The 21,094-nt window shown below is 40.7% G+C and overlaps 1 protein-coding gene and 1 long non-coding RNA gene across 3 annotated transcripts; one reads left to right on the forward strand and one right to left on the reverse strand.

Moving 5' to 3' along the window:
- Positions 1-20: 20 nt before the first annotated feature.
- rabepk (Rab9 effector protein with kelch motifs) lies at positions 21-3,267 on the reverse strand. Of its 2 annotated transcripts, XM_076086769.1 has the most exons (8): positions 3,098-3,267; positions 2,874-2,928; positions 2,633-2,787; positions 2,284-2,439; positions 1,953-2,117; positions 763-912; positions 480-629; positions 21-318 (listed from the first exon to the last, which is right to left on the reverse strand). In XM_076086769.1, exons 2-8 carry the CDS (start codon positions 2,924-2,926, stop codon positions 92-94), a joined length of 1,056 nt encoding a protein of 351 aa, XP_075942884.1. In that variant the 5' UTR covers positions 2,927-2,928; positions 3,098-3,267; the 3' UTR covers positions 21-91. The 2 variants fall into 2 exon arrangements, with proteins under 2 accessions (XP_075942884.1, XP_075942883.1); XM_076086768.1 differs by lacking the exon at positions 3,098-3,267 and having other exon boundaries at positions 2,874-3,089.
- A 130-nt stretch (positions 3,268-3,397) lies between these two features.
- LOC142945823 (uncharacterized) lies at positions 3,398-18,624 on the forward strand. Its single transcript, XR_012952947.1, has 7 exons — positions 3,398-3,482; positions 7,226-7,347; positions 13,647-13,697; positions 13,977-15,586; positions 15,688-15,782; positions 16,040-16,099; positions 18,563-18,624. It is a non-coding gene; the product is annotated as an uncharacterized LOC142945823 (long non-coding RNA).
- The last annotated feature ends 2,470 nt before the right edge of the window (positions 18,625-21,094 follow it).

Here is a 21,094-nt window from a genome sequence, read left to right on the forward strand (position 1 = left end):
AACACCGAGTATTGACAATACAAGCTTTAACATGTTTTAATAAAACAATATGCAATTACTAAGTACTCCTTACAACTTGTGTAAACGCACATCATGTTATTAAAGTCACAATGCAGTCGTTATGAATGACACCCTGTGTGTCCATTCCTCCAAATACAAAGGCCAGATTTATTGTTTTTGAGGCTGCCGGGCTGTTGGCTTGCTGCTCCTCTCCATTCCTGTCACCACACACCGTCCAGGGCAATAAACACATGGAGTGGTCCAGGCGGTTGGGTGGCATATCCCCTTCAAACTTCATGAGGACCCATCTGCTTTTATCTGCAAGCAGGAAGTAGAACATTTAACCATGTTTAAGTATTAAAAATTGCTACGACTTTCATCATACTGCCCTGTAGCATTCATAGATTTAGTCATAGACAATGTGTAATGAAGAAACTATATGAAGCGACATATTTTAAGGCCTCTGAAAAATGATGTACCAGTGTTGAATCTGTACATGGAGTTGCCGGCTCCATCAGCAGTCATCCCCCCAAATATGTAGATGTTGTTGCCCAGCACCACAGCTGAGTGGGCTGCTACTCCTGGTGGGATGTCTCCTCTGGCCTGCACTTTCTCCCACTTCATGCTCCCTTTAAACAAGTAGACACATTTTTATTTTCTTAAATAAAACAAAGGTTCCCAAGTTCTGATTTTCGTCCTGTATTATTGAGATAAATGCAACTCTTATCTTCTCATTATGGTCCAGGAGCGTTCAGGGCTTACTTGTATCCAGAGAGTACATATCGTTGTGGAATTTGTCTCCAGCCATGCCTCCATGAATGTAGATCTTTGAACCAACTGCAGCGACAATGTGGCCATGTCTGGCTGGCAGGTTTCTGCCTTGTGTTTCTGGCTGGGACCAGGTGGAAGACACTGGGAACACCGAAAGATAATAGCATTCACACATTTGAGACAGAATGAGATGGTCACACCTTCAATAGGGTGGATTCCGCATTCATATTGGTGGCTATTAAAAATGTCTGACAGTGAAAATCTATCACAAACAATACAACTGCGTATATATTATGGAGTCAAGTAGCATCAGACAGTTAAACTTACAATCACTGCTTCCTTTAAATAGGACAATGGATCTGTTCATCGATTAAGGACTCAAGTTGATTACTAAACCTTCGAAAATGTTTTATTGACAGAAGACAGGTTGACTTGTCATTGCAGGAGAAGCACAGGTGTTATTAATAACATTAATGATGGCTCTATTACATTTAAGTGTCCCTGTCTGCACTGCCAGTGAGCCAGTGAGCACAAACACAGGGCCTGACACACCTCAATGAACTGCAGCCATTACTAATTAAGGTTATTAGTTACACCTGTGCTTTTCCTGATATGACAAGTCAAAATATCTACAGTAAAGAAAAAGCCTGTTATGATTTCTCATCCATCAAATTAATTTGGTATTCATTTTCAACAAAACACAAAATGTTCATATTGTTATTTTTGCAATCAAAAATATCTCTAATATTTCCCCCAAATATAATCACAATTAGGCTGGATGCCTCGCACACCCACGCAGGTGTTTCCAATTCTTCTTCTTGATTAGACCTCTGCTCAGGTTGAAGTTGAGAGCGGTTATGTCGGGAGTTACAGGAGGTCGCCAAACATTATTTACTCATGAAAATGTTAAATGTGCAAGTTGGCCTGCCATAACAGGTGCAACAGAGGTAAGAGGGGAGATGTTAATCAGGCACAGTGTACCAATGCCCACTCAGTCGTGAGAAGGGGTCTAATCAGCCTAAAATAGGGGGGAAACATCTGTGGGGGGCGTTCCGTGTAGGACTGGCTGTGGGGCAAAATGTCTCAATATGGTTGGTGGTAATACAAGATACCTCGTAGAAAAGATTTACTGGGTTTTGGAGATACAATTATGTTTGGCAGGTGGTTTATTAAACACAAACCTGTATCAAAGACATGAAGTTTGGGGTCTGAGACTGGTGAAGCTCCTGCTTCCCCACCAGAACAGACATACAGTCTGTCCCCTTGGCACGCTGAGTTGGTGTGGTATGTCCTGGGACTGGGGGGTTTGCCATTGACCACTACATTCTTCCAGCGGGACCCACTCTCTGGACACACACATGTAAAGAGTGGATTATACTCAGTTTACAGAAATCTATGGTCGCATACTATACAATCAATGTGTCAAAAAAACATTGACATTAATCTGCGAAATCACCAGAGTGCTAAAACTACTAATGAAGATCACAGATTACCAGGTGATTTTAGATTTACCCGTTAGCTGTGTATGCTGGATACAGTTGCGATTGCCACTCTGCTGTGCCCCTCCAAACACCCACAGGCTCTGAGGGTAGCTCTCTGGCACAAAGCTGCAGTGTTCATACCGCGACTCCAAACCCTCCCACTCTGGGATGTCCCATTCATGATTATCTGGTGGAGTCAGAAAGGGCAAACATGCAACAAAGAACACAATAATGACCCTTCCAAGTATATAACGAATGATGCATGTGTTTACCCATAGCTGTGACAAGTGACTGTGCACGATGCTTGACCCCCTAATTGTGGGTCTTTGGGAGCTTTATCCGTAACGGTTAAACATATACTGTCATTAACTTTCTTTTACCTAGATTTAGGATGTGCAAATGTGAGAAACTGCCGCTGGGGTTGGCTCCCCCAACAATAAAGATTCTTCCTCTTCCTTCATCTCCAGATGGAATAAACGTGCAGGTGTGACCCACACTGACACCTGGAGCAGCACCTCTGGGTATCAAAGAATACCTGTTGACAAAACAAAACAATGTCAGCAGGATAACAGGTTAGCTAAGTACATCACAAGTGCAATTAAATGATCTGAATGTACTAACCATATTCCTTCTTTGGGTTCATCTAGTGGGTCAAGTACCGGGAGAAACTCCATGGCTGTCAAAGACATGGGTTACTGGTGTTATTGTTTTTGAACACTACTCTGGTCAGGGATCGATGTGCAATCGAAGCAACCAAACTATTTAGGTGTTTTATTGTTCCTAAAGACGCTAACTTGCTAACTAAAAAGAGCGCGTGAAGAGCTTCCTTCCCAGTTCCCACTAACCTGTTCTTCCGGGTTTATAGAGGACATAAATGTAGCTCTCATTTAAGTAAAGACAGTATCCTTTGGTACCACTTTATAACGTCCATACAGCGACAGCGGTTATTAATGCTACATGAGACTGTAAAAGATAGCTTAGCACCCAACCATAGCACAGCTCTACGTTGAAAACAGTACGTAAAATATTACGTTGGCCATGGTTGCCTGTTGCGCATGCGCCATTCACTTGTCCTGTCCATCCCACTGCTGAATGGAGCAACCGCAACGTTCCTATTTCTTATCGTGCATAAAACATTGATACGAATTCGTTGCATGGGTTTGCAGTCTCAAAAAAGTGTCTGCAGTTTCCGTTTGACCTAGAAACTCCTCTCTCCCACTTCAAGTAAAGGTAGGCTTTGAGTGACAGCTGCACCACACGTGTTTGCAATGCCACAGAGTCACGGAGCAAACTTTAGCTAATTATCTTATCTGCGTACATTGAATGAAAAGCCTTTCTAAATTGTTCTACTTTCAAACTATTCCATTAGTTTATATTTCAGACAATGTAAGATTACATAAAATAATTTATACCTGCAACATTTGCAGTGCATGGTAAAACAAAGATGAAGTGCCTAAGCCCATATGTTACATTTTTATATGAGTATATGTTCAAACAAACAAATACACAAAATAACTGCAGTTCAGTCACAGAGAGCCCCCCCCCTTGCGGTTACATGTAGATGTGGAAGGAACTAACCAGACGTGCCTTTAACACTATATAAGGAGTCTGAGATACATTTGTATCTGTTGTGTAGTAATAATTTGTCATCTAGAATGCATTAAACATTTATAAAAATGTATCAAAAATAGATTTGTATGCACCAAACTGCATTTGAAATAAGTCAACATTTTAAAGTGTGTCTCCAGTTGTAACTTATAGTAAATGTATTTTCTTTTTCTCTCCATGTGGATCTACAATTAGGAAGTATATACTTCTCCAAGTAGGTGCAGTATGATAGTTTACGGTAAACTGTGCTGACAGGATACACTTAAATGCATTTCATAATATGTCCAGTAGGCTGTGCCATTGTCTTTTGTTTGGTTACATCTTTAACTGGTGTACTAAACGTAGCTTGGACTACCTCAGAGTGTAAATTGTGTGCTGGAGAATATGCACACTTTCACACTTTCTCACAAATAAGATGTCAATTTCTTTTGCGAACTTTGTAGATCTGCAACGATTGATTATTTAAATTATTGATATTTATTTTGATTCATCATTTAATCTATAAAATACGAAATACTAATACTAAAAAGGGCCTGTCATGCCTAAAGCGATGCCCTCAGATTGCTCGTTTTGTCCGTCCAACAGTCCAAACTATACAAACCTTTTAATTTACATTGACACTAAACGGGAAAAAGCAGCAAATATAAACATTTAAGAAGTGGGAAGACGTGAATGTTTGGCATTTTTCTGTGTAATAACTGACTTCAACAATGAATCAATGAATCAATTACTCAACTGCTCTCGTAATCACCAAAACATTTCCGCTGCAAAACCTTCTCCACGCCGCTAACCAAATATTTGCTGACGTGCTTTAGTTGAATCTCCTTTTCATCCCTTTGGACCAGTGTGTGTAGGATTTAGGGGGATTTATTGGCAGACATGGAATTTAATATTCATTATCAGGTTTTCATCAGTCATTCAACTGAAAGTAATTATTGTCGCATTTTCTTAGAATGAGCCCTTCTTATCTGTATAGGGAGCTGGTTGCAACCTGCAACCAACTGAACGCCGCTAGATGCCTCTAAATCCCACACACTGGACCTTTCATTTCCTGTCAATACGTCTGTCCTTCTCTCTTCTCCTTCCACCCCCCCCCCCCCCCCCCCCCAAGCCAAAACTGCACAGTCATCCCCTAATCTTCTGGCGCAAATTGAAAACTCATCTCTTTGAGGAACTTGTCCCGCTCTCTTCTATTTATCTCTCCTATCTTAATTAAGTCTCCCTCACCTCTACCTTCCTCCTCCAGTTGCACCTGATATTGCCCCTCCCTGCACAAACTGTGTGTTTTGGAAAGGAGTTGTTTGTCCTTGGTTTGTTTTGATGGTATGGTTTTGGAAACATGACAAATAAGACAGACTTTGCATCGTCTAGTATTTTTTTCTCTTCGGGGGAAGCAGAGTACGAGTTTCAGGCCAGTCCTTTGTTTTCCCTTCAGTGCAACTGATAAGGACCAAATGAATCAGGGGCTTTCTGTGGAGGGACAGAATGAGAGGAAAAAGGATCCGGATTATGACCTAAAGTCCTGAGAAGGGGACAAGAGATAACTGTAGATATATTCATGTCTGCCCAAAATAGGTTCTCTGAAAGCATGTTCCTTTTTGTGAGGATGCTGTGTGGACAATACTTGCTGATTTGAATTTGGACACAGTGTGTGGTAAGTGGTACACAATTCAACAAGCAGATTTTTTTTTAAATCGAGATTTATTTCTGTGTCCTTCGGGGTGGGTGGGCATGTTTGTTAATCAGGATTAGCAGAGAAGTTCATCTGTGGGTTACTGGTACACTGCAACTGGGCAAGATGTCAAAATCCTGTGCCGTAGTGATCGCTGTTGTGTGACCTAGAGGTGTGTTAAGTCGTACTGTAAAGTAATCTGGATTACAGCCACATCCCTGGTTTGGATCTAGATTCTACAGTACACAGATGGTTTAATCTGTGTATTGAAAACATGTTTTGTTTTGTCTTTTAGCTGTAAGCTGCTTTTCTTCATGCAATTTGATTATTGTTGTTTTAAATTAATATGGCATATCAAAAAACGTCCCACCTGATATTTTTGAAATGAATATAAGTATCTTTAATATTTAATAATAGAATATGGTCTATGTTAATTTGACTTTCATGATCAAAGTGAACGGTGAACGTCTGTGTCTTCCTCTGGGAATCCTTGGAAACTGAGCAGACATTGTTGAGTTCACCTCGGGCTCTCGCATGTTATTTATACTCTTGTCTGCAGACATTTGTCAAATGACTGCAAATCCGTCTGACAGCTGCCAAGTACAGCTGTAAGCAGTACAGTGAAGGTGCCTATATTGTCTTTTCTCTGCAACAAATTGCCCTAAAACCAATCAGCCCATAGAAAACCAGGAAACGGCTCTGTTATAATAGACATCAGTCGTTTCTGTAACAATATTGTTTGACCTCAAATTCAAAGCCGTCTGTCACCAGTAGGTGGCTCATTAGTAACAATAAACAACAAGCGGATTAAATATAATTAATCAAAATAACCAGATGCAACCCTGCAAAACAGGCTTTTATGGTTCTGCGGTACTGTTGTTTAGTTGAATAATGATTTATTTTTTTTATGCTCATTGGAGAGTTGATCATAACTAACCTAATGATGATGCCGTCTTTTACAAACTACCACACTTGTGTAAATGAGAGAAGCTGTGGAGTGACAGAGTCAGCAATAACGTTTATCAAAGGATAATGTTTGAGGTTTTGTGAATATCGTGCATATGCACATTTAATGAAATCTATCTGTTCCCATATCTCAAGTGTAGATTGAAATGGTGAATTCAAGCAATTATTGTGAACTTTCTCTGACCACTATCGATCCAGGGGCGTTTTCCAGGCTTAGCGCTGACCTCTGTAGGGGGGTCTGCATGAGAGGATTCTCTCCCGGGAATTAATTTTGATAAACAAGCTCGATATTACAAAGCTTTCCAGTCTAGCACATTATTTACATCCAATGTACATTAATCATTGAAAAAAATGAAATGTGAACTGTTTACCTCTCCATCATCTGCTTCTCTCTCTCTCTCTTTATTCTCTCCATCATCTGCTTCTCTCTCTCTCTCTCCTCTCTCCATCATCTGCTGTCTGTCTGGCCGTGTCTTTCTCTGTCCACTGTGGCTTTAAGAAAGTTTCCATCTATAGTTAAATGAGTCGTTCACCGTTTCATTTGGGAGCCGTAACGTAAAGTAATGTTATGAAACGTGAGGTCACTCAAGCGGCACTTACAATCACGATTAAAAGAAAAGTAGCTCTCTTCTTAGCATATCCTTACTTCTCCATTTTCCACCTGAACACACACACACACACACACACATACAAGCATCAAGTTTCGTTTCCTCTCTTCCCTCTATAGTTGCTGAAAGCGTCTAGTGGCAGCCAGCATGCTCTCTCTTAAGATGAGCGGTCTCAGAGTTTACCTGCGGAAGCCGCCTGACAGCTCACCGGAGACCTCGTCCTTCCTCCTCAGTACCCACGGTGAGCTTTATTCCTCTTCATTGTCTGTTGAGAAAAATAGACCCATAGTTTTCAGACTGTACTATGTGATAGTTAAGCATTTTTTTTGGCATGAATACATAACAGCATCAACCAAAAAAAAGTACAAAAGAGTGTCTGTTTGCCCTGAATCCATCTTTGTGAGAGTAAAGGAATTTGTCCAAGTTATATAAAGGATTGTATCACAAAGGTCTGCCTGCACAGACACTCGATCCTGCCGGGTGTCTAACATGAGAAGCGTATTACTCGCAGCAACAAGTGGGCTCCGATGTAGCAACAAGTCCTTTGGTGCCCTCACCTATCGGGTGACAACCTGAATCATTTATAGAGGTTGTTAGCCAGACTGGAGGAGGGTGCACCTGAAGCCATAATCATCCATCATCCAGTATTTGCCTCTCCACATAAATTAAAACGGATAACGTACTACAGGGGTGCTTGTGGGGGTGCATGGCTTTTGTATTTATTTGCCTGGAATGTGTCAGGAACAGGTCTGAGGGGAAGACTTATTCGTAGGATTAATTTTCCACACAGCTTTGTTGTCAAACGTCACAGGAATGAATGTTTTAATGGCCAAGAGAATCGCTGATATTTCAAATGAACGGAGGATAATAGATCATGTCTATTTTTAGTTTTCTAAGGGAGATGAACCCTAGAGCCAGATGCTTTGAAGCACTGGCCCAGAGAATGAACCCATGTCGTTGTTCTTCAACGTTTATGGAGCATCAACAGCTTTCTCCCTCACCTCCAAAAGCCTTTTTTTTTTTTTGCAAGTTCTCCCATTTTGCTGCGGGGCTTCTCAACATATCCCATTACTCTGTTGAAATAGAAAACGGGTTTATAGAGGTAGCCCAAGACGTCTGGGGAGTTATTTCTGCTGCGTTGGCGACACCCAGATCTGACCCATATGGCACACATTAGCCTTTATATTAGCCTCTCCTATTGGCACCACACTCATCAGCCTGACCTCTGCAGTCTTCAAAAGAGATCCCAAGCCTCACATCTGGCATTCCGTCTAAAACAAGAAAGGTAATACCATTTTTATCTTTTCTACAGTTTTGTAAATTCTACAACTTCTGCCACACTTTCCCAACCCGAGTCACTTCAGACCGTTGTGTAACACAAACAACAAAACAGACAAATAAAAAAGTTTACAGACACGCACGCATGCACACACTGAGGCTGGTAACAACTAGGACACAAATGTTTTTTGCTGCCTCATAATAACAGGAATTGGCCCAATTTGCTGCTAGGAAATTTAAAGTGACTTGACAGGTTTTGATGTGTAACTACTGACTGGAGTGGTTTGAGCTAAGTTTCTTCTTTTGTGTCTTTTGCTACCTTTTGTTTGACAGTCCCGCCCACACTGTAGAGTTGATTACTGCACCAGTGAACGGAGTTTGAGGCAATGCCTGAGTCAGACAGAGAGAGGTTATAGATGCAGGGTTGAAGGGGACAAAAAGAGAGGAATGAGAGATAAGACACCGGAGAATAGATAGATAAACACTGCAAGAGAATGGCAGACTTAGAGATATTAATCAGACCAACTTCGTTTACTGTACTTTATTCTTACTCTTCATTTTAGTAGGTATTTATGAGGAATAAAGACTAAAAATGCTTCGAGAGAAAAAAATGACATGAGAAATGACATGCCGTATTCTCTCTTCCCCTTGAGTGGATAAGCCTGCCTGGGACTCTGTGTAATTGATGAAAGTTTCTTGTTGTCATGATTAAAGTGCACAGAGCATTTCAGATTATGAGATGTTAAACACAGGCCCAAAGGCCTTTTAGAAATATGAACTTCCAGATCCTGAGTTCGCCCAGAGCTTTCTCTCTGAAGCCATCAAACAATGCTCTACTGTTTTGGCTTTGGGCAGCGGACATAATGGTGTCCCATGGATTCAATGTGGACACAATGAATTTGATCTACTCCTCCATCTCACGGAGGAAGGCGAGTGTTGGGAAGTTATATAACCAGCCCATTAAAAGAAATTCAGTGAGGGAACCGAGAGGACACCTTGCATGTCTCTCATCTAATCTGCTCTTTGTTCCCCCCTCGGATCAAATGGGAGGAATTGGCGCTCGCCCCAAATGAAGACTTTGAATCCTATACATAGCCGTTTCCCAACTTCTCACAGAAGATGTTACAGAACACGGATTAACTCGGGCCTCCTTTCTTGCTCCTTTCTGCTGATAATGGCTACTTTAGCTGTCACATAAAGACCAACAGTGTCCCCGGGTTTGGCCTTATTGGATGCTGGTGGGGACCAGGGCTTCAAATGTAAATGAGACAAAGAAGCAGAGAAGCCTATTAAAGCAGAAAGAGAGGGAGTGGGAGGTACAGGATAACGAAGATACATACACACACACACACACACACACACACACACACACACACACACACACACACACACACACACACACACACACACAACCTTCAATGGCCTTTTCTCCCATTCTTTTGTAATTTAATTTATTTTGCGATTCTATTCAGCACTTTTTTAGAAAATATTAAAGACTATTACATTCGTAAATTGTGGCTTTGTGTGGGGAAAAAAATGCAGCGACACCTGAAGAAAGAAGAGGACGTGACCTTCTGTAGTTTTAGCCTCGGGTTGTTATCAGCAACATCACTGAAGCCTCAGAGGTACATGGCGGTGTAGCATCGTCTCCAGTGACGGCATCACTCACAATGACAAAATAGGACATTTGAGACCGAATGCGGCAACATGGATGCTGCTGTTTTTTTATTTTTTATGTCTGGACATAGAAAACCAATAGGGACACCACAACATAGAGTATAATGTTGTTCATCTTTGTTGGTCCATGACACATAAATCAGTGCTTTTCTTACAGGTTGGAGATGTTATATATACAAATAATCATGATAGATAAGTGCTGACTTGGCCGTACTCATGTCCTGTTACTGGACAGGCAACAGCACTTTATGGTGTTATTGAGCTGGCACATGAACAAGTTTTACATATATATATATATATATATATATATATATATATATATATATATATATATATATATATATATATATATATATATATATATATATATATATATATATATATATATATATATATATATATATATATATATATATATATATATATATATATATATATATATATATATATATATATATATATATATATATATATATATATATATATATGTCTCCTTCCTGGAGATACTTGTTCTCCATATCTTACTAATTAGATATGCCATGCAGTATTTGCCAGCTTGTAACGTGCTGTATGTCTTTTTTTCTTCCACAATTTCACAAATTTCTCACAATTTATTAAAGGAATAGTTGGCAGTCTGTTAGGTGAGACGCTTTAATGGCAATTGATTTCTTACAAAGATGGAACAACAAACTGTGACTCAACACAAACAACACAAATAATCCTGGGAAATAGCTAGTAACACAAAAAACAGAGGAAAGGAAATTGAAGTATTACACAGCTTGATGTTGTTGGACAATAACATGTTGGACTGTGATTTTAGCTCTATTGATTCACAACATCAATAACACATGAAATGTCTGTGCGCTGATAAAGATACCTTTTTACCGTAGCAAGAAAATTCTCTTATAATTTGAAGCTTTGTGAATAGCTGTGACTTAACATTAAATGCAAACGCTAGAAAATAGTCTCTTTGTCCTTCATAGTCGGAGTAATACATATTTTCTTATACACAATAGTTGAGTTTATCCTTTTTTAAATGTGTTTTTCTAGTTTTCTGTCTTTCAGTATAACCTGTTCTGTGCTCAATACTTTTATTGTTGAGGGGACTCGTTCATTTTTTTTACTGCTGCCATTGAACGTCACATTCTAGAAATGTTATTGTGCTGCATTATTTTAATTATAGACTCTCTTATAGACTTTCTTTCTCTAAAGGTTGTAAGGCTGGCATCTCCCTAAAACCAACGGCTTGTTTCTTCTTGACCTTCCTTCACCAGGACGAGCCACGCATTTTAAATTCTTTCCTGCTCTAAATTCTGCCACGAACAACAGCACATCTGCTGCAGGGCAACTCTGCCACATTTAGTGCGTGAATTCAGTACATTTGTGGAGAGACTAAGCAATGGTTGGGAAGTGGACTTTAGCTTCTGATCTTTAATAGATCGGTAGCAGTATGCAAGTCAAGTTAATACTATTCATAGAGTCCAAAATCACAAATTTGCCTCAGAAGGCAGACTCATCAGTCTACCGGATTCTTAGAACTCCAGGAATATTTAATATTCTTTTTAATTTCTTGTGGCAGCTGAACTTTACTTCTTGATGGAAATGTCTCTGATAAGAGTAGACCGAGTAGTCACGCGTAAACGAATCATTTATTCAGAGGTAGAGCATTTGAGAGCCATATAGCCGTACAGTAATACGTGTGCTGGAGTGTATTTGCATGTGTTTGTGTGTCGTGGGTGTGTTGTCAGTTTTGCATGTATTGACCCACAGTGCTGTCTCCTCTGCCATGCCCCATTAATTCACTCCTACACTCGCAGGTGTTGACCTCTGCCTCCAAAATGTCAGCGTTCCACTCTTACAGGCCACAAAGACAGCTCCCTTCTCTTTTGCGCCTCCTTACTCTTCACTCCTAAAAACCTTTGCAATGTTTACCTTCCATCGTTAACACCCCAAATTACTGATATTTACCTCGGGGTAGTTATGTTTTTCTTTCTTTTTTGTCAGCTGATGATGCAGTTACGGCTAATGTATTCATCTATCGGAGCGATGTATTGAGTGTGTACGTTCAGCGTTTCACCTGCAGTGTTTTAAGAATGAAGTAAATGCCATTATAGGATCAATAAAAGCCCACTCTTGCTGCTTGTGAACCGCAAACATGAATACCTTTTAAACATTTAAACAACGTTGTAAGCATGTTGTGTCCACTTAAACAAGAGGAATTTCCCAGCAGAGCAGGACAAGAAGCCGGAAAAGATTTGACTAAATTTGACCCTACGGTTTAGTCCTGTCAAATAGCACTTTGCACATTGTTTTGCATTCTCTGCTTTTGGGCCATGCAATACTAAAAGTAAAAGGAATAGATCGGCTTTTAATGATCTTTCTTCGGCGCAAAATGTACTGTATGTCAGAGTTGTGTGTTATTTTCCTACAGCCTTGGACTTACGGTAGTCAGCTGTCCTGAAACTGTTTTGACATTCTACATTTACCGTCATCCATTCGGTTTGGCTTCTAACTGCGGCTTTATACAGATTGTGTTTGATATTTTGAAGACTGTATCCTAACTACCTTAAGGTTCAGAAGCACCAGGAAGATATCCGTTTTCTCACTTTATTCTTCTGTGCTGGCCAGCAGCACAAAACCATGCCAAGTCCAGTGTGGGAACGACAAACATCCCTTGTACCCAAGCTCTGAAGTGCCAGCAGCGTTATCACACAACGAGGCTCCCACATTTTCGCTTTGGACTGTGCTCTTATGAGCAGGATTAATTTAGGATAGCACAAAGCCAATGTTAGCAGTGGCCGTGTCAACATGGCTAACGAGTCTCCTAGAGCCGTTAGCGGCGCTAAGGAGACTCGCAGGAGAGGAGAGAGAGACAGAAACGGGTAGACAAAGTGTGAGTGAGGGAGAGAAGAAGTGACAGATGATAGAGAGTGGACAAAGACACGCACGCACACACACACACACACACACACACACACACACACACACACACACACACACCTTCACCCCAAAACAAGTAAGTTAAACCAAAAATGAAAAAAAATGTATGTATGGTATTGGGCTCTGGTCCTCAGATGGGAGATGACACAATGTTACAGCGTGAACAGACCACAACATGCTGAACACACACACACACACACACGCTGCTGGCCCTTAGAGGCTGCGTGACCTTTTTTTAGTTGCACTTTGAAAGCTGTTCGCTCGTGCTTCCTCGGCTGCCAGTTCTCTTAATATTGTCGAGTTCAACATCGTGTGAGGATCCACGAGCTATTTTGTCATTTAGATTTTTGAAAGTGAAACAAAATGTAGTCAGAATAATTTCAAAGCTGATTTCACACTAATGCCCTGCATGATAAAGGAATCGTTTGACATTTTTCTGTCAAATATGAAGCTACAGCCAGGAGATGGCTATCTTAGCTTAGCATAATGATTGAAAGCAGGGGGAACCGCTAACCTGGCTGGTTGTACAGGGTCTTTGTGCTAAACTACGATAATCCTCTGGAGCCATCCTTTAATGTAAACCATTACGTTCAACATAGTTACCTGTCACACCGTCATAACCTTCCCTTTTCTCTTATTCAATAGGTCAGCTGAAGCTGTCAATCATCCAGGAGCATGAAGTACTTGTTGTTAGCGGTAAGTTCTTTTAAAGGCTGTTCATGAAGAGAGACACTGCTGTGGAGAGACACTTTATACCCTGTTCATCTTAATGAAGTATACAGTCTGTGCCTGCCGGTGGCTGGTGCGGCTTCATTTGTATAGTACATATGATTTGCAACATATAAAGTAAAATATTAAATGGCACAGTGCAGATCATCTGTCAAATCACGACAAACGGCCATTAATGAGATAAGGATAAGTGGTGGTTTATTTTGTTCTCCCAGCAACTAAAGCCTTCTCCATCTCCTCTGCCAGGTCTTTTGTGCTCCTGTCATTTCTCTGAGTGAAGGGCCATTTACTCATCAGATGCCAAACTGGATGCTTTTTTTTTTAAGATTACATAGCTCAGTATGACAACATCACAAACTACGTCCTCAAAATGACTGTGAAATATTTTTAGTTTCAGGGACAGTGGATGCTGTTTACGTATATACATGAAATATTAGTGCAACCAATGAACTATTTATGATTCATCCATGTTCTGTAACCATAAATAATGCTTTATCATAGACTTAGAGTCAAAGTGCACTTGAAGCTCTGTATGTGTATTTCATGCAGTTTCCGCAATTGTACATTTGTGTTATCAAAGATCTATAAAAATAGGGATTACATCTCTATATTTTGGTTTTATCTTGAAATATCCTAAGACCAAAACGTTGGTCTTCATATAGCCTCACGTCTCTTTGTTCATGTGGTTTTTGAGCCCCATGTGGAAGCTTGCTAAGCCCCGTCCTGCATTCTCATTTTTCCGAAGCAAACACTATCAGGATGGAATCTCATTCGATGCTGTGCTTTGGCACAGGATAAAGTGCCCACTATGAAGTGGCTTTGCTGGCAATGATGAAGGCAGAGAAAAAGTGCATCAAATGTTGACTTACTCACACAACTTGAGCAGCTATTTTCTATAAAGTGATGGTGATTTCCCTTTTGGGTTCTCCGTCATTGGAAATACTTAATGGCTTCTTACAAATCATTTTCACCGCTTGTTATTTCAGCAGTCAGACATCCTCCTATTCTTCCTGCACATACCTCAATCTAGAAACAAAACTACGGCTGAGTTCATGTGAATCAGGCAAGCTGTCACATTCTGCCTCTCTGTCCCTCAAACTTATCCACTGCCGTTCTCTTCCTGTCCACCTGATGCCTCCTGTCTCAGTCGCCTAACTCACACATCCAGCCACTCCCTCCTGCCCTGCAATGAACCCTTTTCCCTCCAGTCCCAGTCACCTGACCTTCTCTACCCACCTGCTCACCTGTTCCCACTCTCTTCATCAGCACTGCAGTTATTGAACGAGCCCCTCGCCAGTTTGTCAAAGTTGCAATGTTCTTTTCTTGCCTTGCGTTTCTGCTTTTGGGATCTGAACCTGTACCTGCACCGTCCGCACCTGCCCATAAGTCTATATATACTTTTATTTTGACAGTATCAATGTCATTAAACTCTTCCACTCTGCCTGCATTTCGTGAGTCGTGACGCAAGCCGTATTAATCATGGCAGCCCATTTTTCCCTCAACCAAAGCAGCTTGCCTAGTGCATATGCCAAATATGCTTCCAAATGTTACACCGTCTGGACTCATAACACATGCACGCATTGTCTACATGAGCAAACCCGAGTGTGTTTTTGTGGCGATAGGGAGTCCATTCGGAAATATTGTACACCACAAACAATCTGAGCCACTCTGAGCTTCACGTGGAGCAGAGCCGTGGGGACATTTTTAACCCAGCACCTGAAAATGAGACGTGCTTATACATAATTAATGTGACTACAAAGTCATCATTTATTCAGTTCTATTTGTATGTGTTCGCAGTTTTGGAGGCTAGGGGCATTGTGGAGGAGTGCAAGGGGTCGTGTGACTTTTATGTTAAGGTATGTACAACTGCAAAGAATTGTATATATAAAAATAAAAAAAACTTTTGGGAACTGTGGAGACTAGATTGTGTGTACTTTTGTTTTGCGGTCCTCCTCAGATTGGCATGTGCCCAGACAGTGACCCTAGCGACAGACAGAAGACTCAGATGGTTCCTCGCTGTAGGAACCCCGTCTTCTTACAGACCTTTTACTTGTAAGCAATCGATTCATACATTCAGATTTGTTCAAAATGAATATATTTTGCTGTAGTTTCATTTAAGACTCAGTTGAGTCTTAAAGTGGAAGGCAGTTTTGCTTCGTTCAGATTTCTTGTATCCTCCACAATAACACCCGAACGTTATCTGAAGGACGGATAACATTATACATAAACTGCTTATGATTCACTTCTTAGCTAGTCACGAACATACTCTCAAGTGCGTGAATATAAAAGTTAGTTCCTTGTGTTTTCAGTAAGGCGGACCTTCATAAGAGACTGCTCTTCACAATGTGGAACTCTGACTCCACAACAAGGTACCTGCTGGGAATGTTGATGATGATGTTGGTGAGGGTGATGATGATAGTCATAATGAAGACAATTGATTTGGATGTTTCTTTTCCATTTAAACTCCTATTTTAAATGTTATATTTTAAGAAGCTGTAACAGACTAAAGCTGCCCACTAGAACAGTAAAACACCATTTTATAATTGATGCTGCTGCATACCTCTGTGGGTTTGGCTGTGTGTGTGTGTGTGCATGTGTTTCTGAATGTGGCAGGGTGACTGTGTTTCTCTCGCCTCCCTGCCTCACCAGACTTGAGCTGAAACAGGGTCATTGCTGGGGATGGAGGACATATGGTTGAATGAGTCACAGATGTCTTGTGCTGTGTTTTATTGAGAGGACAGATGATGAAAAGCTGACGAACACTGTTTTAGACATGCTTTGTATGGTTCAAAGCTCTCTGCCCTGAACATAGAAACACTGTGCTCCCCTTTATCTTCTTGGAATGATTCTTGCTGTTTTCAGTTGAATAAAAACAAAATATCACATACAGCATGTATTGGAAAGGATGTATACAGATGAAAAGTATACGGGGAAAGGCTTACGTGAAGTGGTTGAGTTAAGATCATGGAACGATTTTAAAGATAAAGACCTTTTTGGGACAGTTTCTGGGACACAGATTAAGAGTGATTTACTCATCTTTGGTAAGCAATTAAGCCTTGTTGACAGAAAATGTCCCTTGGTATTAAATGGGAAAAGCCGGTAGGAACAAATGTTTCCAATAGTAATACACCTTTGGTAAAGGATTATTCTTCTGCAGTATGCCTGTTCATTTGAATATTGGTTTTGTTCCTTCATTACGCAGATAAGAGTCCAAGTATAGCTTTCCTAATAACTTGATTTATTTAAAGCAGTGGTCACGCTGCCCTTCTTCTGGTAATAGCTATAAATTAACTACAAGATTAACGACTCTGACATGCTTTCGTTTTCTTTGTGCCGAATCTCTCAGAACCAATGCCATGTTGCATTTAGATGTATTTAGCGCACTACTTAAAATCCCAGCAGAGCCTTTTCACACGTAACCATGGATTCTCCAAATGTTCTGTCACGCAAGGACAATATTGTCGTCATCTTCAATGAACCAGGGCAGCATCTGTTAAGCACTAGCACTCCGTCACCTCAGATAAACAGCAGTGATCTGAGCAACTCTATCGACAGCTTTGTGATCGAGTTGCTCAAGGAAATTGAGATCACAACCTTTTGAGTAAGTCCAATCTCGTACACCCAAGGACAGAACATTCATCACATGAATCAAAATTCCCATTGTTGCACATAAAATAACTGATTTGGACCCTGAGTTGAATAGAGAATTATGTATCCCTGTCTCATTTGTGAACTCTGAACCTGCTACCTCTGAGAGCAAAGGGAGTGACGGGAAAGAAAAGCAGGAAAAAATGTGTGCATCTCCAATTCAAACTAGAACGGTGCACTCAGAGTGCAGATCTCCGCCAGGCGTGTATGCAACGACCACTGCTTTACTTTAATCCAACGCCGATCCAATACATTAATTTATGACTAACTGCTGACATTGCCATCAGTCTCATCTTTACATCATGTTTAGTAGTAATTCTCATGCTATCATGCTAATATACAATGTGAACATGCAAATCATTGTACCTGCTTAACATCAGCATGTTGACTTTGCCATTGAAAGCCATTAGCATGCTGTAACTCGAAGTGCCACTCTGCCATAGCTTCACAGAAGCGCTAGCTGGAAGGTCTGGTACACAGCAAGCTTTTATAAACTCAATATCGTCTTCGCGGCATTCTGTCGATGCAGCTGAGCTCTTTCGGTCACTGGGTCACTCCACTGAGCAGAGCCAGGAAACATTTCAGGAGTTCATTTGTGCTGACGGCAAGTTTGCCCTCAAAAACAGAATCAGCAGCTGCATTAGTCCCGTCCAGCTGGGAGGTTGTCGAGAACTGTTTCTCTCATCTATGCATAATTAAACATCCCAAGCCCCTCGGTCACCAACACGCTCAGACTCCTATAACTCTGCTCTAACTCTGATAATATCTTTGTGCCACGTCACTATATGTCGACGCATTCATGAAATATCTTTCCCAAGTATCACATTTTACTCCTCTAAACTTTTTGTTATTGTCTTGTCTTCCTTCATTATGTTTTACTATGCCTCCAACGACAGAGATTTCCCCCAGGGGATCAACCCTTTTTGTAATAAATAAGTCTATACGGCACTGTGGGACAATTTTATGTTTGAAAAGTTTGACGCTGAGATGAAAAACACTATAATAAGCATCACATTGATTTTTTTTGTATTTGTAGTGTGGGCTGTGGGGGTTTAACTCTTTTAGAGGATAAAATAAAACACATTTCAGATGTCAGACCTGAGTTAGAAGACACATCGGCTTTACTTAGGGGTATTAATTACTTATTTATTCTCTGTGTTGCCTCTCTCTCTGTGTATCAACAGGATGAGTGAGCTGCTGGGTTGCATGAGCTTTGGTGTGCGCTCCCTTATGGACCCAGACAAGGTAAGTTTAGACAAAGATTGCAATTATAAAGACATTCTGTAAACAATATACACAGCTCCCTTTGCAACTTTCTGTGTGTGTGTGTGTGCGTGTGTGTTAATCCATTAGACCATGAATCTAAGAGTTTAGTTCAGTGTGAATGGATTCCAGTGACCTCAATAGTTGAGAGGAAACACTTTGGGGTTACGAGTGTTACAGTGCAGCAGCGGTGCCTCCAGTCACTGGAGATAAACACAGTTTGAGTCACTCTGTCTGCTGACGTGTTATGGGACACGCACATAGACACACATGCATTCCTTATTTAAGTCTCACTGAATCTCAAGTCTTTCTTTTACATGAGGAGACATGATTCGATTTTTTAAAATTACAATGCAAGTGCAAAAATTCAGTATGTTGATTAAATTATGTTGCTCATTGAGAATTTTTGTAATTAAACATCACATACTGTAAATCTTTCACCAAATTAAAATTAATCTTTCCATGAAGGCAATGTATTATATGTGGAAATTATGAACACGTAGTGCATCTTACTAGAAAATGTTATCTGCGGAGACCTTTTGATATCACTGCAATGGCAACAAGACCCACTTTGTATTTTTCTATGACAAGAGAAGAAAGTCCTTTTGTCAGCCTGTGCTTGAGCTGTCAAACACACAGCACATCATGTTCTCATAACACGTACTGTTGGCTCACATATGCTAAAACAAGAGTATGAGTCTAGGGCTATTTGAGCGCTGTGGGGGCTGTACTGTGTCATTACTTTTGACCTGATGTTGGCGCTAGATTAAAAGTTAAGGGATCATCAAAGTGATTACAATTAATCCCGAGGTGGACATGAAAGTGAACAAAATTGCATCCAATAGGTGTCAAGATATTCCAGTCAGGAACAAAGTGGTGGACCGACCGACAGGCATTGCCATCCCTATAGACGGGACACGAAATGGGAGACGCCACTTCCTCCCACACACCTAAATCATAATATAGAAGAACACTTAGTCTTTCTTCCCAAGCTGTCCCAGGTGAGAGCAGACGAATGTGAGGTCCAAGAGTTCAGCGCTGCTCCTTGGCTCAGAATAGGTTCTCCTCCACGAACAGTTCATCCCCATAGCTGCTTTTCTTAGCTCTTTCCCGTCACTATTTAATTATTAACTCCAATTTATCCAACAGTTTTTTTTTTCCACTGCCTTTCCACATGTGCAAGTTTTCTTCTCGCAGTCGGCCGCATATTCACAGTTTAAAAAAGAAAACCCACGTTTTAGTGGTTAGTGCAGTAACCGCTGCAAATGTGCGGTATGTAATGCCTCAGCACTTGATCATTTATGTGTTATTACATCATTCTGCATGCATCTGTGGGTATTTTAAGGCCACATGGTGGATTTACAGGAAGGAAACCTTTATCCTCATTGTGGTTACAGCACAGTTGAGAAAACCTCTCCAATTGTCTGTTTCTGTACTTGTCAGTTATTGCACTCATCAGCATTCTGCCCCAAGAACCCTACAATTAGGGCTTTTTGTGAAATGGAATGTATGAAGGGTTCAAATCACTGCAGAAAAAACGAAGCTATCTAAAGGAAAAGTTCTTGTGCTCCTTGTGTTAAAATCATCGTTTTGACTATTTAACTTATAAGCTTTAAGCATGTCTTGTTGTTTTTTTTCTCAGGATGGCTGAGAAGTCGAGATACGACTCTTAATCTGGTGTTTAGAAATTAAATGAACACATCGCAAATTGTTCTCTCACCACCACAGTAAGTGTTTTTTGTAGTTTCAATTAGCGATGAGGAAAACAAACAACCACAAGAAATTAGTTTCATCAGGCTTATGGCTTCCTTCCTCTATTTATCTCAATGAATATTTAATTTGCTTAATATGCTAATGAGGGAGATTTAGCTTAGAGTCACATGGAGTTATTTCTCTCCTCCACATCTGTTCTGCTTTTCTGTTTTTTTTATTCAGCCCTTCTTTCAAACCCATCCCTTTCTGTTTGTCTCCAATGTGTTCTTTTATTTCAGAGGCATTTGGAGCTTTCTGGTTATTTCTGTTACCTACTCTGCTCGCTTGTCACATCTTGTCATTTGTTTGCATCCTTTTTGCCACTTTGTGCTTTTTACATCTCTCTCTCTCTCTCATCTCCTGCTTTCTCTTTTCATCTCGCAGTCTCCCTCCTGACGCACAGCTCCCTTTGTACCACTCTTCCCCTCTTTGTCACATGTGCAGAGTAATATTGAACGATGGCGTAAATCCATCCCTGACTTTCAGGACATGTGTCCTCCCCTCCCCCATCTTCTATACAAGTCCCCCGCCCGTCCTCCCCCCTTGTCCCACAGCCCGCAGAAATCTGTCCACTCAGATAAGATGCTTTTAAAACGGAGATTATTGTCACTGTCCATGGCATCACATTATGTAGTACAAAAGAGGAGGCTTGCTCTGTGTGTGTGTGTGTGTGTGTGTGTGTGTGTGTGTGTGTGTGTGTG

Source organism: Anarhichas minor, unplaced genomic scaffold (assembly GCF_050575085.1).
Source record: "Anarhichas minor isolate MPS153535 unplaced genomic scaffold, ASM5057508v1 ptg000002l, whole genome shotgun sequence".
In the NCBI taxonomy this organism is placed as follows: Eukaryota; Metazoa; Chordata; class Actinopteri; order Perciformes; family Anarhichadidae; genus Anarhichas; species Anarhichas minor.